General features: G+C 45.6%; 1 protein-coding gene and 1 pseudogene across 1 annotated transcript; both read right to left on the reverse strand.

Annotated features, from left to right (window-relative positions):
• Positions 1-8,180: 8,180 nt before the first annotated feature.
• HEY1 (hes related family bHLH transcription factor with YRPW motif 1) lies at positions 8,181-12,258 on the reverse strand. The gene is made up of 5 exons (XM_043601249.1): positions 11,730-12,258; positions 11,392-11,467; positions 11,181-11,264; positions 10,810-10,891; positions 8,181-9,919 (listed from the first exon to the last, which is right to left on the reverse strand). The coding sequence occupies exons 1-5, from the start codon at positions 11,816-11,818 to the stop codon at positions 9,336-9,338; spliced, it is 915 nt and encodes a 304-aa protein (XP_043457184.1). The 5' UTR covers positions 11,819-12,258; the 3' UTR covers positions 8,181-9,335.
• Positions 12,259-17,595: 5,337 nt separating this feature from the next.
• On the reverse strand, positions 17,596-17,681 carry LOC122496188 (annotated as a pseudogene).
• Between the last annotated feature and the right edge of the window lie 7,490 nt (positions 17,682-25,171).

Genomic DNA, 25,171 nt, shown 5'->3' on the forward strand with positions numbered 1-25,171 from the left:
ACATATGAACATGAACCAAAACACCCTATTTTATAGCTCATGTTCTGCCCATAACAAAATACATGTTAGACAGGCAGAAATAGGAAACCAAAGGTAAGTTGATGGTGCCCCAGTTATCGTTAAGGACGACTTCCCTGAAGCCAAGTTTAAGAACTGTCCCTTTGTTTGGTGTCCTGTAAGTTTCTGTGTCCCCAGGTCTGGGATGGGTAAGGGGCCTGGCTTTCTTTTGTAATACAGGGGGAAGGCTGCCAAAGGCAGGGAGGTGGGAAAGTTGAACTTGCAAGTCAAGAATTGTATACCTGTGGTGGTTTAGCATTTGGGGATCGATGCTTACAGAGCATGTGTCTGTGTATCCTTCGCCCCTGGGAAGTCTTAGAAGCCCTAGTCTATTTCCACCTGAAGCTTTTGCACAACATCTAAGGTGGACCAGTGCCTGCTTCGCTGCCCTCTGCTCAGGGAGCTCATCTTCTCCCAAAGGAGTCCGTTCCATTTTCAGGTTGCTGAAGTCATTAGGAAGTGTCACAGGAGACCCTCTACCAAGTTGAAACCAATCAACCGATGAACTGAGTTTGTGGGTTTAAACGGCAACAACACGGATTTCTGATCTGCCTGATCGAACCCTGGCTTTGCCTCCTAACGTATGACTTCGGACAAGTGTCTCCATCTTGCAAAACCTCAGAATCAGATCCTAATGCTGACCTTTCAGGATCACCACTCTGAGAAAGATTGAAGATGATGCATACAAAGCCCCGAGCCCAGCGTCTGGCATATTGCAAGCGTTAAATAAAGAACTGTTGTCATTCAACAGATCACTGAACTTTTTAACTGCTCCATCATCCAGCTCACATTTCTACAACTGTTCCGGAAGACAGTGAGACACTTAGTGAAATAGCTCCCTGAAGCACAGGTACATTATTCTGCAGGATGCCCCAATGGCCCAGCGCGGAAGCCTTTTCAAGAAGAATGAGGTACGCGAGGAACAAGAGCAAGTGTTTTTCTTTGCTTTTTATACGTGCTCCAGGTGACGAAGTGAATAATTTGTCTTAAAATTTTGCCTTGTATTAACATTAAACTCAGTGATTTACAGTATAGAAAATCCATTTTTTAAAAAGATCCAAGATTCTAGAATCTCTTCCTGAAAGACAAAAGGCTCCACCTTTCCCCCAAATCACCAGCACTAGTAAGGCAATCTCGTGCATAAGCTCCTTCCGTTTACTGAGGTCTCCTTCCTTTAACTGTGTGCGCACTTCTCCATGAAGTAAGGAACAATTAATAAATACTTTGGGGGATTGGAGGGGGGTGTTTGTTTTTTACAATAACTGCCTTCAACCATATTCTGACAAATCTTCTGCTTTCTTTTTTTTTTTTTTTTTTTAATAATGTTTATTTATTTTTTGAGAGAGAGAGACAGGGCATGACTGGGGTAAGGGCAGAGAGAGGGAGACACAGAATCTGAAGCAGGCTCCAGGCTCCCAGCTGTCAGCACAGAGGCCGATGCAGGGCTCGAACTCAAGAACTGCGAGATCATGACCTGAAACGAAGTCAGATGCTCAACTGACTGAGCCACTCAGGCTCCCTTCCTTCTGCTTTCTTTTAAGGACATCTTAGACAGAATAGTTTCTCATTTTCCATAAAGGAAGTCAGTCCATGTTAAAATGCCAATCTCCTTTCTCATCTGAAACTTGCCTCCCATCCCATGATCAGCTTGAATGTGGAGAAGGGCCCTTGGGAAAGGGAGGGAAGGCACTGTCTGCCCTTTGTCTCCTTCTCCTCCTCCAGAACCTTGGAAGGTAGGAGTAGGGGTGGTCCATGTCCCAGGCCAGCTCCGCTTCTAGAATCCCTTCACCCCTTACCTTCCCGAAACTGACTACTCTGGTGTTGAGGGGGCGAAAAGAGAGAACAAGACATCTCATATAAGTTGAGGGGAGGGACAGGAGCCCGCTGCTCACTCTGACTCTGTTGCTTTCCCTCTGATGCCAGAGGCCTCTGCTGATGCGATGCTTTCCAAATAGATGATGTGTGGTATTTGGGGGGAGACGTTTAGCTTCACTCTAGTCCCCTTCATCTCTAAGAACCCTGTCCCATATAGGAGGCAGCTGGCTCCGCCTCCAGCTCTGACAGTGGTCCAAGCCCCAAACCCACTTTTTGTGAATCCTGTAACCTCAGGAGAGCCACTACAATCCCTCGTGAAACCTTTCAGCTTGCCGACTCCCCACAGACAAGGGAGAGAAAAGTACCCCCAGGCCAGGTCCACATACAGGCATTCCTTTGCTTTTCTCCTCCCTCAGTCTTTTTATGTAAACTAGGATGGGGTGAGCTATGGGGGCTATCGTGGAACATGGCAGGGATAGTTTGGCCTCCTATTAAAAATTGTGAAGGAGTTGGGGCACCCGGCTGGCTCAGTCTGTCGAGCATCTGACTTCGGCTCAGGTCATGATCCCACGGTTCGTGGGTCCAAGCCCCACTTCAGGTTCTGTGCTGACAGCTCAGAGCCTGGAGCCTACTTCAGATTCTTGTTTCCCTCTCTGTCTGCCCCTCCCCTGCTTGCGCTCTGTCTCTCTCGCTTTCTCTCTCTCTCTCTCAAATAAATAAACATTAAAGAAAAAAATCACAAAGGAGGTATTGGGCCCCAATTGGGCTTTGGTTCTTTAGAATGTGGGGTACCTACTGCTCTGTGCCCTCAGCAGAAAAAAAGCTGCACTCGGAATCCTGCCTAAAACCCATTGCTGCTTGATGGTCAGAATCAAGGTCATGAATGACCTCCCCACACCATCCAACATTGTCTCTGTTCTCTGTGAGATTGTGGGTCTCCACCTGAGTACCACTGGCCTCTACTTATATAAGGCTCCGTCCTTGCATCTTAAAGCAAGAATTTTCATGTCAGTCCCTCAGCCTCCAACTTATTCCAGACTGTAGTTCCTTTGAACTTGTCACATTGAGTCTAAAAATTTCATCCGTGTTGCTCTCCTGTGAACCCTGGGTGGATGTGGTCTGTCCCCATGGTAGAACTTCTATTCTCTCCATTTCTATGAATGCAGATGCTGTGCTCCCCCACTCCCACCTCAAATGCTTGGACTAAAATGTGGCAAGATCCAAATGCTTAGACCCCTTAACTGGCAAGAAGGTGGAGGCGATCATGAATTCAGTACTGAATGCCTTCAGTGAAGAGTAGGGTCTTTTGTGGGGAATATAAAAAAGTGGCCAAAGTCCTTCAAACCGCACTAAGCATACACAAAAAAGGAAATAGTCTTCAAGAATGGAGATCAAGTTGGATTTCTTTTAAAGCAGAATTTTATAGTAGTGATGAGAAACTACTGAAGTGAAACATGAAATTACCTTCCCTGGTAGTTTTTTTTGTTTTTTGTTTTGTTTTTAACGTTTATTTTTGAAAGAAAGACAGAGTGCAAGCAGGCGAGGGTAGAGAGAGAGGGAGACACAGAATCCAAAGCAGGCTCCAGGCTCTGAGCTGTCAGCACAAAACCTGACACGGGGCTCAAACTCAGGAACCGAGAGATTATGACCTGAGCTGAAGTCAGATACTTAACCGACTGAGCCACCCAGGTGTCTCCCTGGTAGTTTTGAAGATAAAAGATTGCAGGGGAGTGGTGGATAGAGACATCTGTTTGGATCTGCTTTGCTCTGCTTCTTAGTGGTAACAAAAGGGATGGATTGGAGTCACTAATTCATCCAACAAATATTTATTGGGTGTCTCCTATATGTTAGGCACTGTTTAAGGGACAGACCTCTAAAAGTGAACAATCAGGCAAAACAGACATTAAACAGATAATTGATGAATTGGATATTGGATGTTCTTTCAGATAATGCTACCTAAGCACTCTGGAGAAAAACAAAAGGGGAAAGGGGGTAGGGGGTGGCAGGAGGGGACAGAAGGCTCAGTGGTGGGTTATTGTTTTAAGTAGACTTCGAGGAAGACTGCATGGGAAGGCAGCTTTGAGCAGAGTGCCAAGTAGACTACAGATCATGGCTGGGTTAGAAGATAGTCTGGCGAGGGGAGAGAACATTCCAGGCATAGGGAAAGCCAGTGTACAGACCTGGAGGTGAGCATATACTTGGCATGTTCCAGCAACAGCAAACAGTGAGTATGGCTGCAGCAGAGGGATGGAAGGGTGAGCGATAGGAAACAGAGTCTAAGAGGATGATTAAAGGCTCAGATATGTCATTCTTTAATTTTATGATTCAATTCCACATTCATGAACAAACCTACGCACCACAGACAAAACCATGCCCTAGGGGAGATAGTAAAACACACACACACACACACACACACACACACACAAAACTAACCTACAAGTAACTACAGAAAATTTTTAGTAATCAACTGTCTCAGGGGGACCCGTCATCTCTTTTGGCCTAATATGAGGTTTTTCAGTTTCTTCTGCTAAATCAAGCTATAGACCACCCTAACAACTGCCAGGAATCATTAAGTTTTCAAATGTAGGCATGGTCTTTTAACTTGAGTTTATGCCAAAACCCAACATACAGCACTTAATGAAAAATACTAATGTAGTAAATAGTAACATAATGGGCAATTTTACAACACAACTCTAAAGAAGCATAATATTACAGCCTATTAACACAAAATCCTGAAACCTGCCCATGTTCCCCAGACCCACCTCAGGACCGCTGTTTACCCTGGATTTCTCTGGGACTTGTGGATCTGGGGCAACGATTCTGCTACAAATACACGTCAGTCCGTACAGACAGCTTAAACAGAGAGGCCTGGGTTTCTTTTTCTTTTGCTTCCTTCTCCCCACTCACTGCCCCTGCCCCACAACAGAACACTAAAGCATCTGAGCGAAAAGCCCTGCAGTTCATCAAGATCAAGGCAGGCATCATGTTTCAAGTTGAGGTTCAAAACAGCTTGCTCTTTGCTGAGACTTCTTACTTCCTGAAATCAGATGGCGCCTTTCAGGACTTGAGCGTGCTGAGTCATGGCAAGCCACACACCCGCTCTTTCATGCAAGGCCACCGGGCTGAGACCCCATCTTCCTCCCTGGTATAAAGTGAACACAAGGACCCTGTGGAGCGCACCTTCAAAAGAAGTTCCTGTGAAGTGCCAGACTTACAAGGGGAAGAATGATTTTACCTTCTCTCTCCTTGAGGAAAATTTGACAACTCAGAAGTAAATAAGAAAACCTGTGCCCCTTATCTTTACATGATATTCTTTACACGAAACCACCTTCAGCTGCCTGATTACTGCATTGTTTATGTTAAGCAAGTGTTTATCCATCAAGAATATTCATAGACTATGCATGACAAAGATACTAGAAAATTCTAGCCATTCAGATTAGAGCCTAGAGCCAGAGAAGCTGAGAGATGGCTGCTGCCCACAGGCCTGGTCTTACCTGCAGGTAGGCTTTGGTGAATTAGTTACCAACCTATATACACTGGATTGTTTCACATGAAAATCTAAAATTGGACATGTTCTCAAAAACTTGAAAAATCTGGCAACACCGAACCAAAATTCCTATGTAGGAACAACAGGTGTGGCCCTTCAGGCAGACCTTCAGATGGAAAGTGCTGGGAACATGTGTTTGGTCGGCACCCACCGGACCAATGGCCCTGCATCTTTCCCCAATAGTGCCTGTCCTTGTGAGCATGCGCCCAGGACCCCCATCGAGTCTAACCACTCTATCTGACAGATGAGGAAAGCAGGGGCCAGAGAAGTTTAAATGTCTTGCCCAAGGTCATTCAATTAGGTAAAAGCAGAGCAGGAATCAGATTTGGGTCCTCTTCCCAAGGCACCCCCATTCCCCAGAGGTTCGTTCAGAAAGAAATTGGGCCACATTTGAAGCAGTGTCTCAGATGATATTAGCTCTGAAGTTATTTTAATTATAAATCATCACTGGAAACTAATGAAGGCATCAAAGCTGTGATACTCCTATAGACCAGAAGGGCTGGGGAAAAGTATAACTAGGAGATATAACATTTTCTGAGGGATTTTAAATATAAGTAATCTATATTTAAAATATCTGATTTTAGCGAGTAACAGAGCAGGGCAAAAAAAAAAAAAAAGAGCTGAATAAAAATCACATCCTAATTTAACTATACTGAATAAATTAGAAATGACAGTTCTTGGATTTTTCTGTAAAAGTTTTTTTTTTTTAATGCAAGAATTCTGCCCATCTATCGTTCATGTCATTACTTCATGGTAATACATATAAAGGAAAATAAATGAGTAATTATTGAGACCTTTCAAGATTCTTTGTGATGAGTAATATTATTTTCCTCATAAGGGAAACTTATGGGCCATCTAAAAAATTTTGTTTACAAGGGTAGAAATACTATAAATGTATATATAGTATAGAAGTATGCTGATGCTAAAGACCCTGATGTTCTTTTTTTTTTCCTTACTGTATCAGTTCAAAATACAAATGAGTTTTCCTACATTCATTTTTCTATATACCCCCGGCTTATCATTATAATTCCATCCTGTTTCCTGGGAAGAACTCATTCCACCTGCATTATTATTTCTACAAACCAGTCACCTTGGAGGGGTTTAAAAAGACACCAAGGGCACCTGGGTGGCTCAGTTGGTTAAGCGTCTGACCAGCTCAAGTCATGATCTCATGGCTTGTGAGTTTGAGCCCCGGGTTGGGTTCTGTGATGACAGCTCAGAGCCTGGAGCCTGCATCTGATTCTGTGTCCCCCCTTTCTCCCTCCCCTGCTCAGGCTCTCTCTCTCTCTCTCAAAAATAAACATTAAAAAAAAATTTTTTTTAATAAAAAGAAACCAAAATATTTATTTGGAAAACTGTGTAACCTCAAAAATGACTGCCCCGCACCCCGCCTCCAAAGACCAAGTACCAGGCAGGTGATGATACAGGGATCACAGACGTGACAAGCGGATGGTGCCACATGTGTTACAGCGCCACAGCGCTTTCCGCACAGCCACCAAAATGACAGGCTTTCCTTCTTACCGCATTAGCAGCCATCTAAGCCTAGGTATGAGTAAGACAACCTAAAGCAGCCTGAGCACAATGCTGCTCGGTAATGCTTTAATGCCATTTGAAATCACGGGGCTAAAATTAAACTGACACTTGGCAGAAATTACCCTAACACTTTCCATCACAGCATTATGATGGGCAGAGAGTACGCGGCCCAGGCAGCGCTGAGAACAGAACCGTGCAGCCCCAGAGGGGCCAACATGCAAGGCCACACAGAGAAACTTGGAGTGAGAGCTAAAGTTGGAGACCCACAATCACAAAAATGTTGCAGTCTCTGGTCCCTTCCCAGAGACCCAGAAGGCGCTGCTCAAGTTCAGAGTCCAAACTTTTCTCTGCCTTCCTGTCTTCGTTTTTCAATCAGAGCGGGGAGGAGGAGCTCTGTGGCTGGGCAAAGAAAAGGCAAGCTCTATTTTGTCATCTGCCAGAGTGGGTTTTCTCCCTCTCCTCCCACCAACCTCAGGATCAAGGCAAACTTCTTCCAAGCCAGGAGACAGCACTCCTCAGCTGGCGGGATACTTTCAAGGCAATAGGAAGGCACCCCTCTCCCCCTGGGGCCCAGATTACTGCCTCTGTTCTGGCAGCGTTTTGTTCTAACCTAAAGCATATGTCAGCTTTGTCACTACACAGCTCAGTCAAATGCATCTAAAGGGTTAAGCAAATTCCTTGAAACAAGACAAGGAAAGACTCCTGGAGCTGTGCAGGTGCAGAATTACAGCCTGCCACTGCTCATCAGGCCAGATTCCCCAGCCCCTGCATGGGCTTTCAGAGATGGCAGTGTTAGCTTTTCTTGTGCTACAGTTAAAAAAAAAAAAAAAAAAAAAAGGAATTTTCTGTTCTCTTAGCACAGGACTATGCACACAGTAGATGCTCTCAGAAAAAAAAAAAAAAAAAAAAGTTGGTCAACTCGGTTTTAAAAGATTTCAGCAGAGTTCTCTCCCACCCTGCAACTCCCAGCCTGACTTGAGTCTCCCTAGCCCGCTGAGGGCCAGATCATCTGACATAACAGTGAAAGGGCTGGGGCTTCTTGTGGGAGTCAGGCCAAAGCCCTGCGCTGCAACGAAGTCACCTCATTCAGTAGCAAATTCACACAGTTTAGAATTCCCAAAATAATGAATAAGAAAACTGGTAACCAAGCAAAATGAAAATGAGAGGAAAATTTATCTTCTTTTAGCCAACAGAGGGAAAGGCCAAGGCATGTAAGACATATACAGAATAGTTTGTTCTTCCTTTTTTATTTAGTCACAACACATCGGTACAACAGAGGTCAAACCCAGTTCAGTGGAGGTCGTTTAAATTACACCTGCTAAAAGGATAAACCTGTGAAATGATGCTTTTATGAACCAAATTAAACCAAAAGAAGGCAGCACACCTTTTTAAATACCTCAACAACCACGTTGCCATGCACCAGAAAGGAAAACACAACATAAAGATTTCCAGTTAAAAGAAAACATAGCAGTTTCAGGAAGAATTAGGTTATGCATTTAACAGGTTCCACTGGACTATTCGATTGGACCACTTGCACACCGTGATCATTTATCCATGTTAATGTTTGTGAATTTGAGATCCGTGAGATTAAAAATTCATTGCATTGCGTGGGGCTGGTAAATGCAGGCATATCCTATGCAGTCTCCTCCCCACCAACTCCAAATGGGGATCAACCCCCAAGTGGCTCTCTCCTAACTAAGCCAGAACTGCAGTCCTGGAAGGTGGTCATATGAACTCAGGGCCCCTGATGGGTTATACATTCACCTTACTGCTGCAGGAGGCAGAGAATGAACCCATCTTCTTTCTTGGATAAAGCTGATTGATCATCTGATTTGTCAACGCTTTGTTCAGAAATATAAAATTCAACATAGTTCCCCCCACAAAAGAATATTACCTATACAACACCTTAATTGTCAAACTATTAACAAATAGCATCATGTTAACATTGAACTTAGTGGTTTGGAAAATTAAATCTAAAAACAGACTTCAACTACACAAGAAGAAAAACAGACCAAAATACTAAATGTTAAAATTCCCAAAACTTTGAGGCAAAAATGGAATCATTCTTCGACAGAGAGGTTTACAAAGTAATTAGGCACAGAACAAACCTATTACCAAGTGCTGGTTTATACTCACTATTTCAATTTAATGTTTGGAACAAAATTTAACAACTAGTTTTTAAAAACTGCTAATACATATGATAAAAAAAACATTAAAAAAAAGAAAAAGTAAACCAACAAACCTTTAGTCTTTCAACAAAATTCCTCTGAAAGTGTACCTTTTTCCTTTTACTTTTACTGACGACTTTAAGGTGATGTTGGCAACAGCCCAGCTCAGCTGGGATTGTAAGTGTTCCCCTCCCTCATTCTACAGCATCAGTTCTTTAAAAAGCTCCAATCTCTGTCCCCCAAGGTCTATAGGGCTTGCCAAGGTTTGCTGCCTGCGTGGGTGCCGAAGGGCTCAGTGCATTGGGAGACAGTAAGTGAAAGGAGCCAAAGGAGAAGGGGAAGGCCGACAGGGAAGCCACGGAGGAGAGCAGGGGCGGCGAGAGTTTGGAGGCGGAGGTGACCACAGGGAGCACCGGTCCGAGGCCGCCGCTAGGGGGCGCACGCAAAGCAGGCGCCTCCGGATGTGCCGAGGTCAACCTGCCCTGGTGGTGTGGTTCCGTGGGCGAGGCGGTGGTTCCAGTGTTCCCGTGGCCGTTCTGGGGCAGCAGCAGGGGGTGCGCGACGTGCGGGTGATGTCCGAAGGCGCTGCCCCAGGGAATGTGTCCAAGACCTGCGTGGGCGCCGCTGGCCGCTTCCCGCTGGGAGGCGTAGTTGTTAAGATGTGAGACCAGTCGAACTCGAAGCGGGTCAGAGGCATCTAGTCCTTCAATGATGCTCAGATAACGGGCAACTTCCGCCAGGCACTCCCGAAACCCCAAACTCCGATAGTCCATAGCCAGGGCGTGTGCGTCAAAATAGCCTGAGGAAAAGAACAAAAGAAAAACCTCAGGCTTTGCTGATTTCCCGCATTTCTTCAATACCAAAGGCAGCCCTTCCTAACAAATACCTACATCCTTAAAAACAGCATACACGGGCTCTTAACGAAGGTCCAAATATTTTGGAGTTGACCGAAGTCTTTGCATTAATCAACATGAGAAGTGTTTGCTAATGTAAGTTCAAAGCCCAATTAGAAACTGCTGAGCAGAAAGTGGAATTATACCCTACCAGCAGATGAAACTATGTTCATTCCTTTAATGTTTTCCCCCAACAACAACAAAAAATACATCAAGGACAGAGAAACCACAGAGCAGTGAAATTCATTAGACACACAGATGTAAGTTATCATCATGGAGCTTTTAGCCACTTGGTCCTGAGCAAAGCATTTTCCGGCTGGAGACAGACACACAGACCCTGGTCTCCCACCTTCTGTTAGGTTTTCTCTAATTAACCACAACAGGTTTCTTTCCTCAAGAGTTATAGGAACTTTTTTTTTTTTCAATCCTGAAGATAAAATTAAGACCATAACTTTTTTTTTTTAAAGGCTTTTTCTCAAAATGGCAATCAACAAATGTGGTGAGAGCTACCTGATTTTAATCAGGGCTGTCACAGCTTTCGGGCACCTCGCGGATAAGAGGTATTCTCCAAAAGAAGGTGCATTAGCTTAGTTCGAAGAGGACTGGGGTGATGCATTCACTGGAGAAAATCCTATGTGCATTTGCAAATGCACTGACAACTGTACGCAACACAACATTCTCTCCCCACCCCCAAAGCACACGAGAAAAATAAGGCAGCGACTGCACCAGGGCTGGCCTGCCGCATCTACTCATTCTACCCAGAGCACTCGGCCGCCACCAGATTAGTGATATGTACCTTTCCCTCCTGCAGTGTGCAGCATTTTCAGGTGATCCACTGTCATCTGCAGAATTTCGGCTTTTTCTAGCTTAGCAGATCCCTGGAGAAGAGAATGGGGGAAAAAAATTGATATGGCACCAAGTGCCTTTGGGGAACAACTTAAAACAGATATGCACCGTATGCGGTATGCTTTGTAAATCATAAAAGTACAAACTAAAACAAAATGAGCTGTCTTCAGAAAATATGTTGGAATCTGTATATGAATTTATCTCTTCGGCAAAAGCAATACGGTTATTTTTCGAGACACGGATGAGGTTCAGATTAATGAGGGGAGGGATTCAGAAGGTGTGGATGGCTACACGGAGAGCTCTACCCACTTTCTCCATTACCTGCTTCTCAAAAGCACTAGGCACCAGCCTCCTCAGCTCAGACAAACTGTTATTAATCCGGTCCCGTCGGCGTTTCTCAATGATCTGCAGAAAGCAGGCAAAACAAAGGAGGGTATTTCCATCAAGACTGTAAATTTCAAAAATGAAGAAAGGTGGTTCTTTCCATTAATTAATAACAAAACAAAACAAGAAGCACTGTAATGAGACTCACGCCTCTTCGTCTTTTCCTGGCCAAGATCTGTGAAGATGTAGTTGGGGACATGGAACCGAGAGCCGAACTCAAGTTTCTGAATGGGGGGGAAAACAGGAATCGCTGTAAGCCAGGGGAGGTGATATGAGGGGTCCCCCTCATCCTCCCCGCACTCAGATTGTTTTGGCAACTTGGGTTTGAAAGGGCCTCCGGAGTCCCTCACCCCGGACAGGGGCATAACCCAGATGCGCAGAGGTCAGTGGAGGGCACAGACGTGCCCGGGGCCCTCGCCCGCTGTCAACCGTGGCCAGCCGGCGCTCGCCTCCTGCCCGGGTTCCGCTCTGCCGCCGCCAACTCACCCATTCTCATCCGCACTCTCCTTTTCCACTTCGATGGTCTCGTCCAGCTCGCTATCCGAAGAGCTGTACTCGGGGTGGGCTCGCTTCATGTTGGTTGCGCGGGGGCTCCGGGGGAGGGTCGGTTCGGCGCGGCGGGCAGGGAGGAGTTAACAGCAGCGGCGCCTCTCCGCGCTCGGGGGCTCGCGTTCCGCACACACTGATCCCGCTCACGCTCTGCCTCCGGTTAAAATTCAACCATCCCTTTCCCACGCTGCGCCCCTACTCAAGTCCCCTGGGAGGGCAGGCGGGGTGTAGGAGGCGGAGGGGCGGAGCGGCGGCTCCTGGGCAACAGCCTCCGCTCCGCCAACCCGGCTTCTCGCTCCGTTGATTGGCAGCCACTCCGGGGAGGGACCGGAGCGAGGCTAAGATCGAGGGCGAACCCTGCCCCCGCCCTCCTCGCCGGCCCCTACCCGGCGGCGGTGCGTCGGCTCCGCGGGGGCTCCGCTGGGTCTCCACTGCGGGGGGAAGGAGGAGGCGCGGGCGGCGGTGGGCCGGCGGCGGGCAGGCGAGGGAGGCCGGGCCGGGACACAAGCCCGCCGGCGGCCGCGGCCCCGCCCCGCCCTGCGCGCCCCGATTGGCCTGGACGCACGCCAGGGCCGCGCCTGCAGCGCCGCCGGTGAGCCGCACGCGCCGCGGGCCGTGGGAAAGTGCCGGCGCCACGGCCGCCAGCCAATCCGGGCGGCCGGCGGCGGCGACGGCGGCCGCGCTGGCGGCGGCGGCGGCGGCGCAGGGCGTCCGCATGAATGGAGAAGAATGGGCAGGCGGGGGAGCGGGGCCGCGCGGGGGCGCTCCGGCGGGGGCTGGGCGGCCGCGGGCCGGGCCCCCCGTGTGAACCTGTAATCGGAGCCCGGGCGCCGGGCGGCCCCGGAAACCGCCGCCCTGCGCCGCGGTAAATCTCGGCTGCGGGGCCACCCGTGCCCGGCGGCGGGAGGCGCGCGCCGCTGGCGGAGCCGGGCCCGTTGCACCTGGCCGGGTGGCGCGCCGACAGTTGCGCGGAGGCTGCAGGGCGCCCGCAGAGCGGAGTTCGTGCGCGGCCACAGTGGCCACCACCTCACCGGCCGGCGCTTGGAGGGGCAAGACGAGGTTTCTGGGAATGTCCTCTTTCGGTTTGGGGGACCGTGTCCCCACATACAGCCAGTCTCGCTTCTGCAGCACTTCTCATCTTCCCGAATGGAATGAGTTGCCTTGTGCATCTAATTTCCGCAAATTGGAACGTTCCACAAAGTGGAACGCGTTTTTTCGGGGGGGGGGGGGGGGAGACCCCTGGGGATATCCATTATGGAGGGGGGTTTTTTGTTTGTTTTGTTTTGTCGTTGTTTTTTGTTTCCGGGAGTTGGCGGCCAGATCCTCTCAGCGGGCGACTGGGTGGCGGGCCTGGGCATTTGCGTCTGAGGCCGCCCTCACTGCGGGAGCGCACGTCTCTGACCCTTGGACACACAGCACACACATACACACACTGCACACCTCCGGTTTGGGTTCTTGGTGTTTACTGGAAGCTCCGTGGAGTTACGCAAGTCCTCCGTAAGATATTGGCGGAAAAAAAATTCTGTATCTGGACTGATTCCCTATTCAGGGATTTGTAGAAGCAGCCGGATGGGTGTTTTGAATTTGGAAATCCAGGCTTCTCTATCCCTTACAAAGGAGCAGAGCGATTGGTATTCCTCTCAGGTCCATTCTTGTGGCTGCTGACCTTGCAGGCCTGTCAGTGAGGGAGCACTTGATATAGAGGATAACAAAAATGTTCTCACTTGTGCGAATAGCTTCTCCGTGTCTACCTCTCCTTAATTAGTGATCTCAGTGCCATCTTAACACATTTTAGACGCCAATCCTCTGTATGGCCTGAGCCTAATATGTCTGTTCGATTCTCAGCCCCTCACCTCCCCCAGTATTTCACCTCCTGGCTCCCACTGAACTCTTATTTCACTTCACCTCCACCTCCAGCCCCTCAGCTCTTCATTCGGTCTCCTCTGCTTCCCTGTCTAGGCCGGTCCCTCCATCAAGCTATGTTGGATTTTTTCTTGCTGGCATACCACATCCCTTGCTCCCTGAAATTCCCCGGCATGCCACTTGTCAGTTGTCCATCCAAGATCAATTCCTTTGTCTGCTTACTCTGCCCCTACTCACAGGCAACAGCTCTTTGGGGGTTGCTAGAGGTTCAGCCTCCCAAGCTCCTTTCCAGCCTCCACAGTCTTCAGCCAAGCACATCACTCACTGCCACCTGCCTCTTCCCCCACCTCCAGAACTGAATGGTCCAGGCATAGGAAACCATCCACTACTCCCCTCTGCCTTTCAGAAGTCCCTCTGACACCATTTCTTTCCCCAAAGTGGCAGGCCACCCTACCCTAGAAATTAGTGTGTCCACTAACCCTCTGTGGTTCTGTGGTTGCCAACCTCTGGAATCTACAGTGAGCGAGACTTTCCGGCTTTGGCCTATTTCTGCTGCCTTGTACGGACATGGACGAGCCACAGATAGGTGGATGAGAAGAAAAGACAAAGTGGGGTTGAGGATTCCTGACTCCACATTGGTACCTAAGCAAACTATTAATCCCACATTCAGTGTTACTTTGCTGTCAAAAATGAGGTCTACATTAAACTGTTAAATCTCTCCTGCTTCTTAATCTTGACTCTCACTCATCCATCTAACTAATACTGAGTGCCTTCTGTGTGCCTGGCCCCGTGCTAGGGCCTGAGAATGGAATGATGACCCCAAAGTGCTATGGCTCCTGCCATCCTAGAACTCACATCCTAGGGGGGAGATAGACAATGAACAGGTAAAATTGTTATAAATGGGTTTAATGCTTGGAAGCATCTTTTGACAAGGAAAAACAAGGGGTGAAGATACTTCATGGGGTCTGGAAAGAACTTTTCTGAGCTTGGGAAGGCACTTAAGAACTAGGTCAGAGTCTAGTTCTGGTTCTAGGTCTAGCTATTTCAGTTAGAACTACAAAAGAAGGGGCTGAGGCCCTCCCATCAGTAGTAGAATCAGGCAGACTGAGAGCATGAGGCCCAATTTTCCAGCACCTGCAGAGTAGAGGGGCTTTATCCCTGGAGGCCTTGAGTAAAGAACTGCTTTAAACTTCTTAGCAGTCCCCTGAGCAAGACACAACCTGCAAAAGCAGCCTTGTCTCCAACCTGAGTGGGGCTGCCTAGGCCTAGCCCCTTAGGAAAATGTTGCTTTTCGTAACTCATCTGTCCTGTGGGACCAGCCTTTTCAAATATGCACAAAGGCCCATTTCCTTGCCTGTCTGTGGAAAATGGGTTTACTTATCTACTAATAATAATCCATCAGGTTGCCTTTCTCTGTGTTCTCTTGCAGAAGGGACGCTTAAGATGCCCCAGAAGAGATACATACTACAGATTTAGGAATTCGCTCCCAAGGCCAGGCCCAGGTGGGGCCTTCCCAGAGGTGAACCAGTGATATCTCCAGAAAGAGCCCATCCTCAAACTGCAGTCCCAGCATTTCCATCTGAAAGATTAAGGCCACAACTGGCTGGAAGGGACACAAGGAGCAACTGGGCAGGGGACCACCCAGGAAAAGGCCCTGAATCTTTGATTCATCAGGTTTGGCCACTGTCGAGGTCCCTACCGTGGTGTCCTGGATGGAGCCCTTTCTCTGTTGGTTTGCTGGTGGGATCATGATTAAATAGGTATGCAGGAGGGCCAAAGACTACACCTGCCTCCTGGATAAAGAGAGGGGCTGCCTCTGTCTGGGCTCTTAAGCAAGTTGCTTTATCCAGTCACAGGCAAAACAGCTTTGTTAAAACCACTTTTAGGTGAATCCAGCCAATGTATGAGACACCTGAGTCTTGCTGGTTCATGCATTCACTCGACACACTTGTGTAAAGCCCCTACTGTGTGCTGGGCACTGAGCCAGGCGTGAGCGATGAGCCGAAAAGCCCCAATCTTTATCAAGCTGCTCACAAGACTGTGTGGTAAAGACACAGATCAGTCTTGGCCACACAACGGTGGGCAAGTTACTCAACCTCTTTAAACCCCGATTCTCCTATCTATAAAATGGGGCATTAATAAAAACAATTTCCCAACGTCATAGATTATATAACATCAGTTATATAAAGCATCTTAATGGTGCTTGGCCAAGAGGAAACACGTAATAAACAGCAGCTATCATTATTAGCTATTAATATACCTGATTTACCAATGAGTAAACCAAGCATTGGGTTACCCCTCAGTTTTCTTCTGAAACTGTTACACATCTAATGAGGTTGCAAGGAAGGGCGGGGGGGGAATCTAGTAATTGGATATATTCAAAGCAGTGTCTCCAGAACGTAATATCCTTGAAAGGTGACGAGAAAGAACCTGTGCTCTTGCTAAGAGCACTAGCTTATTTTGAATAGAGCTTAAAAATAAGCATCTGCTATTCATTATTAGTGAAAGTTGTGCTTTTTGAGTTTCTTAGGAAGGAAGAGCCCCTGAGCATGCAATGCTATAAATATATGTATAAATAAGTTGCATACTTCTGGAGTTCAGAAATGGCTTCTTTCTGAGAACATCCCAAATCAGAAACCACAAGACAGAGTCGCCCAAAACTGTCATACCAAACTTTTGACTAAATGCCAGTTTCCCTCTGTTCTTCATGCTTGCTGCTCTCTGTAGATGCTGTCTCAATCACCAGATTGCCTTGTGGCACGTCATGCCACGCAAAAGTGCACTTCCGCTATCAACTCCCCTGATGGAGGTCAGATGTAAGACACCTTGGTGTTCACCCTGAGGGAATTGTTTAATTGGAAACCCAGCAGGCAGCAGTGTGGCCCAATGGGAGGAGGAGAGGATTCCCAGTTGCCTGCCTGGGTTTGAGTGATTCTTTCCCAGCTATGGGACTCGGGCCTGTGATCATACCTCTCTCCTCTGAGCCTCCGTTTTCTCATCTGTAAATAAGAATAGTCCCTCAGCTTTTGTTTTGGATTTATTGTGAGAAGTGAAATGAGACAAAGCATTTTGTAAAACACTATACAAATGTTATGTCTTATGCTTGTGAGTTATGATGACGATGATGGTAATAACACGGGCTCCTTCATCCTGACCTTTGCTGGGCCACCTAAAAGGCCCACCTGTAGGTCTTCTTGTTCCTGCCAGTGAATTCCTCAAGATGGTACTGTCTTTAAAAGGTGGGGGGAGGCGGGGGGGGGGAAGCTGGGGAGGGGTATTTAAAATGCTGAAGTGCATTTCACAGACCATTAATCCCTCAAGACTCTGTAAATAAAAGAATCTGTTTTCAAATACATTTGGGAAATTCTTGGAGAGCTCAGGACACTTGAGAGCATGCATGCTCTGAGAAGTCCTTAATAAAGAATCCTCATTTACATGTGTCTAACTCAGCACTTCCCAAACTCATTAGCCATGGAACCCTTTGTTCATATAATATCTGCTAATAGGCCACTGAAATAGCATACCCAAGAAACAGACTTTGGGAAATTCTGTCCTAGCTTAAGGACAGATGCATTTTGCTTTCGACCCATAAAAAAATTAAGCATAGGGGCACCTGGGTGGCTCAGCTGGTTAAGCATCTGACTCTTGATCTCCACTCAGGTCATGATCTCATGGTTCTTGAGTTTGAGCCCCACATCAGGCTCTTCACTGACCGTACAGAACCTGCTTGAAATTCTCTCCCCTCTCTCTCTGCCCCTCTCACTTGTGCTCTCTCTCTCTCTCTCAAAATAAACTTTAAAAAAAATTTTTTAATTGAGCATAAGTGAAAAGCAACTTAATAAAAAGTATTGTTGAGTTCTGGCAATATAACTTCTGCTTTGAAAGTTCTTTGCTCACTAATCTGAGAGACCAATTCCTTCAAGAAATTTATGCTTTTTTTTTTAATATGGAATTTCATGAATTTGTAGGTCATTCTTGCGCAGGGGCCATGCTAATCTTTTCTGTATAAATACTTTTTTAAATTTATTTTTTACTATTTTTTTAAATGTTTATTTATGTTTGAGAGACAGAATACGAGCAGGGGAGGGGCAGAGAGAGAGTGAGACACAGAATCTGAAGCAGACTCCAGGTTCTGACCTGTCAGCACAGAGCCTGACGTGGGACTCGAACTCATGAACCGTGAGATCATGGCCTGAGCTGAAGTGGGATGCTCAACCGACTGAGCCACCCAGGCACCCCCTGTATAAATACTTTTTGATAACAAACATTTTTATGGCACTTACCATATGCCAGGCACAGTTTTAAAACTGTTATATATAAGTAATTTAATCCTTACACTAAACCAGGAAGGAGGAATTATTAGTTTTCTTAGTTTTCAAAGAGGAAGACCAGGCAGAAAAAGTAGGAAGTTTGCCCAAAGTCATATCTGAATCCCTGCTATTGGTTTGATTCCATGATGCCTTCTTTTTCTCCAAAAGTAATTAATTGTAAGTATTCTCCTCTCAATTAAAATGATGCAAATAGCAATTTATAGCATATTATTTTCCAATTAAAGTAATTCAAATACTAATCTGTAGTGTATTCTTTTCACAATTTAAATCATTCAACTCCTTTTTATTTCCATACTTTCAAGACAACTCCAGATATAATTGAGATCTATCTTATGGTGTCCCAAAAGCAAGTCTGTGGATCACGACTCCTCAGAACTCACTCGGAGTTGTCTTCAGTGGAAGTGAGAGTCTTTTTCCTAGTTGCCTAGATGCTCATCCAATACTGCTACAGTGAGTCAGATGACTTCTCTAGGTCCTGTTTCTAAGTATTTCACATTTTAGCACTTTTGTGCTAAAATATTTATTATAGATATTTATATGAATATTTGATATTTGAGATTTTTTGATATTTATATGATATTTATTATGAATAGGTCTAAAATGATTTTAAGTTATTAAAATTTGAAGTGTGGCAGGAGGTTCCAGGTGAACCCCAAACCGGAACCCACGGACTCTGTCTTTGAAAATAGTACGCTGCTGGCCCCCTAGGTTGTCTGAGTGCCTGAACTGATATACACTGGAGCTTTGGTGTGCTTTTTTGTTCTGTTTTTAATTTTTCTTAATGTTTATTTATTTTTGAGAGAGAGAGAGTAAGCACACGAGTGGGTGAAGGGCAGAGAGAGAGAGACAGAGGATCCGAAGTTGGCTCCACGCTGACAGCAAAGAACCGGATGTGGGGCTCGACCTCACATAACCTCGAGATGATGACTTGAGCTGAAGTCAGAAGCTTAACGGACTAAGCCACCCAGGTACCCTTGGAGCTTTGGTTTTAGATTGAAAGGAATGTTGTTGGTTTTCTGTTTTGTGTTGTGTTATTACCTTTCAATTTAGGGGCCCAGGGCAGAGATGAGGAAGAAGAGAAGAACTGAGGGGACAGATTTTGAGTCTCAGTAGAGAGAAAGATGAGGACCAGAAGCTGAAGGAGGTGTTTGTATGATTATTCCGGTGAAAAAAATAATGCTGATCAGCACCCCAGTAACAGCATGATTCAGGGTTGGGACAGGGTCGTTCTGCAATACCTACCCCACCCCTACATGCACACTTACCACCAAATGGCACTGTGAGGGTGCAGGGTAATGAACCGGGGTGGGGGGGCTTGGCCAAGCAGCAGTCTTAGGGAGCACCTGGCAGTGGTGAACTCAGCCCTGAACAGCTATGAAGCACTGCCCAGGCGGGGCTGAGAACTCAGAAAGGAGTTGAAGTCTGACAGGCAGGAAGGGTTAAGAATCATTATAATCTGGGTATTAATGTGACTTTATTTATACTCGAAGGCTAATGGGCCCAGGCAACATTCCAATTACAAGAGGAAAAATGAAGTGAAAGATGGGCTGAAGTGCGTCCCCCATAATTCATCTGATGAAGCCCTAACCCCCAGTGTGATGGTATTTAGTGACGGGGCCTTTAAGAAGTAGTTAGGTTTAAACGGGGTCACAGAGAGGGGCCCTGATGACTGGATTAGTGCCCTTATAAGCAGAGACCCCAGAGCTTACTCTGTCCCTCTGCTCTGTGAGGACACATTGAGAAGGCAGCCTTCCACAAGCCAGGAACTGTGACCAGATACATTTGTGTTGTGTAAGCCACCCAATCTGAGTGGTTTGCTCTAGCAGCCCAAACTAAGAAAACTCCTGTTTCAAAACTTACACAATGTGAATATATCTTTGTAAGTAGGCATTTCTGTTATGGTTTCTGTTATGGATGCGTCCCTATTTCACAGCTGTTAGAATATATTTTCCTTTTCAGTCATAGAAAGAGCCAACCAAAAGGTTTTTACAAATTTTTCCTGCTTAAAAGGCCCCACTTTTACAGCATCAAAGATATTTTTCTATTTTTCAATGACTGTCTTTTTAAAATGCCTTTTTAATTATAAGTTAATGAAATAGGACAAGTCCTCCACCCCCCCCAAACAAATGGCAAAGGATTTAGTATTTCTGATTAGTATCACCATTTAACAAGAGCTTGGGTCTTCAGTCCAGAATCTTCCTTCCTGTCCCTCTCCTTTTTGAGCTATTTATCAAATGACAACGAAATGAAGAGATGGTTTATCTCTGCTGCAAGTTCCCACTGTAGAGACCTGGCCTTCCTGACCCTCTCATTGGCACATGAGACAAATGAATGCAGGACCCCCTCTTTAGGTCTTCACCTCATCTCCCTGTCATATGAAATCCCCAGAAGTGGTAGTGAGGTTTCCTTAGGCCAGTCGTACAACTGTGGCCATCCCTCTGTGGACAGCCTTCCTGAGTGCAGCAGGCAGATCCTTCACCCTCCTTGAAAGCATGCTCTGGAGAACACAACTCACTTCCTCAGATTTTCATAAGATGTACAATTGAATAAACTTTTCTTTTACTATCTAAAACCGCTATAAAAGAAGGGCACCTGGGTGGCTCAATCAGTTAAGCACCTGACTTTGGCTCAGGTCATGATCTCAGGTTCGTGAGTCTGAGCCCCACATCAGGCTCTCTGCTGACAGCTCAGAGCTAGAGCCTGCTTCAGAGTCTGTGTCTCCCTCTCTCTCTGCCCCTCCCCTGCTTGTGCTCTGTCTCTGTCTCTCTCTCTCTCAAAAATAAGTAAACATTAAAAACATTAAAAATAGGGGCGCCTGGGTGGCGCAGTCGGTTAAGCGTCCGACTTCAGCCAGGTCACCATCTCGCGGTCCATGAGTTCGAGCCCCGCGTCGGGCTCTGGGCTGATGGCTCAGAGCCTGGAGCCTGTTTCCGATTCTGTGTCTCCCTCTCTCTCTGCCCCTCCCCCGTTCATGCTCTGTCTCTCTCTGTCCCAAAAATAAATAAACGTTGAAAAAAAAAATATTAAAAAAAAAAATTAAATAAAATAAATAAAAAATAGGGGCGCCTGGGTGGCTTGGTCGGTTAAGCATCCGACTTCGGCTCAGGTCATGATCTTGCAGTCCATGAGTTCGAGCCCCGCGTCAGGCTCTGTGCTGACAGCTCAGAGCCTGGAGCCTGTTTCAGATTCTGTGTCTCCCTCTCTCTCTGCCCCTCCCCCACTCGTGCTCTGTCTCTCTCTGTCTCAAAAATAAATAAACGTAAAAAAAATAAAATTAAATAAATAAAAAATAAAATGACTATAAAATACTTAACTATTTTGGCTATTTGGGTTTTATGTTTGTTACATTGTATTCATAATTATAATATGTAGCACATAGACTAAAACTAATGTGTTTTTTTCCACTGGGCGGGGGGGGGGGGGGGGTGGGAGCAGGAAACAAGTAATAGAAACAGAAATATGAGTTGGCAGAATTTTTCATAGGGTTTAACACATGCCATAATTTTTGAAAATCAGAATGTATTTGGCTCTTAGGTAGCTTGATTTGTCTTGGCTTCCTTTTTTTTTTTTTAAGTTTATTTATTTTGAGAGAGGAGAGAGAGTGAGTGAAAGAGGGGCAGAGAGAGAGGGAGAGATTGAGAATCCCAAGCAGACTCTGCATTGTCAGCCCAGAGCCTAACATGGGACTCGAACTCACGAACCACGAGATAGTGACCTGAGCGGAAACCAAGAGTCAGACACTTAACAGACTGAGCCACCCAGACGCCCCAATTTGTCTTTGTTTCTATGTGCTATCACCCATCACTGCCTCAATTCATTTGCAATTATCATAATATATACTAAAGCACTTCTTTAAAGTTTTTAATCAAAAGCATAAAATCTCCAAGTGTAGCTTTCTGAGAATCCACAGCTCTGAGTTAAAAGTTTTTGTCCTCTGTAAAATATATGACTCTCAGTAAATTTTCACACCCGGTTTTAAGAGTTAATATTTTGCCAGTGTTAGTTAAGCAAACCCAAAAATGTTAAGAAATTTCAAGTATTCCTTAAATTGGTGACCCTAACCAAAATTTCTGTTATCAGCCCATGTTAAATTTTTTAGTGCTTAATCCATACTGCCTTAATGTCTAAAAGTTCCATTCAAAACACGAAGGTTTAAAATACATAAACCACACACACACACACACACACACACACACACACACACACATCATACTCTCTTGGTACCATTTATTGCTAATTCGCAACACTTACTGAGTTTTTCTTCTTGAAATTTGACTAGAAGAATTAATTTTTAAATCAGTGTTGTCTAATTGATAAATATGACCTTCTTTCATTCTTTCCCCCAAATTCAATCCTTACTGACAAGCTCCAGAGCACTTTGATGGTACAGCAGATCCCTATTATATCTTACAGAGTTCCTGCTAGGACACATTGCTAGTAAGTACATAGTAGACACGCATGCTTAACAAGTTGAGGTGCAGTGAAGGGGAGTTGAGAACGTTGAAAGAGAAGTTTCACAACCAGTTCTTTGTGTTTCATCGTTGTGAACCTTGAGCCCCTTAAAACACACACACACGCACACACACAAATTTTGCTTTACAGTTATTAAACATTATGAGTTGGTTACACCAGTCACCATATTATAGACTAGAAATATTATTCTTTCTTGAATTGGACAGTCTGGCCCACAACACGAAGCTGTGTGAACACTAAGAGTCTTAGAGAAGACTGCAAGAGCACATCAGAGTGTCATCTTTCTCAGCATTTTCCCTCTGTCTCTGTTTGTTTATGGGTTTTTTGTTTGTCTTTGTTTTGTTTTGTTTTGCTTTGTTTTGGAAAAAAGACCGACAGGTAAAGAAACTACAAGCCCATCCAAATTGTTCTCTAGGAGGAATTTTCACACTGCTGCTTCTGCGTGTTTATCCATGAAATCTGGTTTCTAGGACTCGCACGTGTAAGTGCAAGCCAGGGAGGAAGAATATGTCGATAGTGAATGAAGAAAGAATTGTGCCGGAATAGACACTTCAACACAATGGGTCAAGAGCAATTTGCTGCCTTTATTCCCTCTCCCTGTGCTGTGCCATTTATGGAGTCAGGAGAGAAAACAGGAGAGGGAGTGGTGGTCTGTGCCTCAGTGGGGAGAAGAGGGTCCCGAGTGTACAGAGTCAGGGCAGGAGAGGGATAGTGCAGCACAACGTGATTTCCTCGCCCATGAGGACAAAGAAAGTGACACATGGGACAAGACAATCCAGTTGGGTTCAGAAACAGAAGGGGAAGATTTTGAATCCCCATCACACACAGTTGAGGTGATATCGAAAGAATACACACATAGGAGGAAGAAGGCCTAGAGCTGGAGAATGTGCTAGGAATGAACCTGGATCAAGGCTGTGGTTTCAGGGAGGGAAAGAGGGAGGGAAAGGAATTCTGAAATAACCTGGAACAATAACTTGGCATGTCATTAGGTGGAGAGGAGAGGGCCCCGCCAGGCAGCGAATCAAGAATCATTCCCAGATCTCTTGCTCTATGATGGTGGTTCTCCACTTTCAGCAGGTATCCAATTACCTGGAGGGCAAGCTGCTGCTGCTGCCGCTGCCGCTGCCGCTGATCCAAGGACCACACTTTGAGAACCACTGTTCTAGAAGCTGCTTGTCTTTGCTAAGAGAGAAGCTTGGCTCCACCAGAGGACAGTGAAGGAGAAATGTGATGTACTTTCCAGTCCATCGAAAGATCGTGATGGGATACACAGTATTTGGCGATGTTATCTCTGAGGTCAGTCGGGCTCTTTCAAATGGTAAGAACTTCATGCTTTTGTAATTAATTCAGGACGTATGTTAAATTCCTAAATTGAGCTATTTGAATGTGGGGATGGTTTTCTTGATAGTGGTTTGATGTTTTAAGAAAGTCACTGCCTACTCGAGAAACCATGGTCTCCCAACGTAAATTTCCCATGGGAAGAGCTCCACAGAGAAGAAAGGGACCCGTTGTTCCCCCCTGTGTCAATTGAAATGTACAGACACCTGAAACCCAAATAAATGAGCAAATAAAAGATGAAAGCATACAGGAGATCATCCTTCAAATCCACAAAGGCGAAATAATTAAAAACTAGGTGCACATTACAGTGGTAATAATAAAACTTAATAATATGTAGTAATTACATAAAGAGAAACTGTGTTCCTCCAGGGCCTACTCCATCATTTTGTCTTGAATTATGATTCACCTAAATATATATATATATATATATATATATATATATATATTTTCCAACTTCAGACCCTAGAACTATGTTTATATCAGTGGTTCTCAAACTTTAGCAAGCATGCAAATCACAGGGAGGCCTTACTAAAACACAGATTCTGGGGCACCACCCACAAAGCGTCTAGTTCAGTAGATCTAGAGGAGGCTCAAGAACTTGCATGTCAAACAAATCTCAGGTGAAGTTGATGCTGATTGTTCAGAACCATACTTTAGGAATATATTAGAATTATCTGGGGTGCAATTGCTAAAAATCCCAATTCTTATACCATACCTCAAAACAATCAAAATCAGAATCTATGGGGTTGGAACCCAGGCAGCCATCAGTATTTTTTTTTTTTAAGTTCTCAGGCAATTCCAATGTACAGCCAAAGTGGAGAATGTCTAGTCAGATCGGTAGTTCTCAAACTTTGGCACACGTCAGAATCACCTGAAGCACTTGTTAAATCCCAGAGAGCTGGCCCTTCTTCTAGAGTTTCTGATTCAGTAAGTATGGGTTGTGTCCAAGAATAAGCATTTCAATCAAGTTCCCGGGTGGTGATGCTATGAATCCTGGACCACACTTTGAGAACGATGGGTTAGACCGACTTCAGTTTGACTGCACTTGGTCTGTTGGGGGATCTGGTACAAAACACTGAAGTTAGCTTCCCCTCTGACCCTCCAAAAAACAACAAAAACTGGGCATTGGGACTTATATCTTCTGAGATGGTGTTTGGCCTAAGTGTGCTGTCCATGCTCTCCAGGTGATTCTAATGTGCAGCCAGGATTGAGAGCCACACAAAACCAAGGAAAGGCAGGGATGGGATACATGTGTCACCTGCAATGCTTGCTGCTCATTGGGTTAAATATGACTTCTTCCAACTAAAACATATTCCTGCTTTAATCACTATATGCAACATACATCTTTGCCTAAGAAAAGTACTACATTGAAAT

This window comes from Prionailurus bengalensis, chromosome F2, assembly GCF_016509475.1.
Source record: "Prionailurus bengalensis isolate Pbe53 chromosome F2, Fcat_Pben_1.1_paternal_pri, whole genome shotgun sequence".
NCBI classification, from domain to species: domain Eukaryota; kingdom Metazoa; phylum Chordata; class Mammalia; order Carnivora; family Felidae; genus Prionailurus; species Prionailurus bengalensis.

Excerpts from the sequence above, each read along its gene's own strand:
- HEY1 (XM_043601249.1), bottom strand. The coding sequence starts at position 11,818 with ATGAAGCGAGCCCACCCCGAGTACAGCTCTTCGGATAGCGAGCTGGAC. Across the intron at positions 11,468-11,729 it reads GAGAGTGCGGATGAGAATGG|AAACTTGAGTTCGGCTCTCG; the intron begins GTGAGTTGGCGG and ends CCCCCCATTCAG. Across the intron at positions 11,265-11,391 it reads CCAGGAAAAGACGAAGAGGC|ATCATTGAGAAACGCCGACG; the intron begins GTGAGTCTCATT and ends TGCTTTCTGCAG.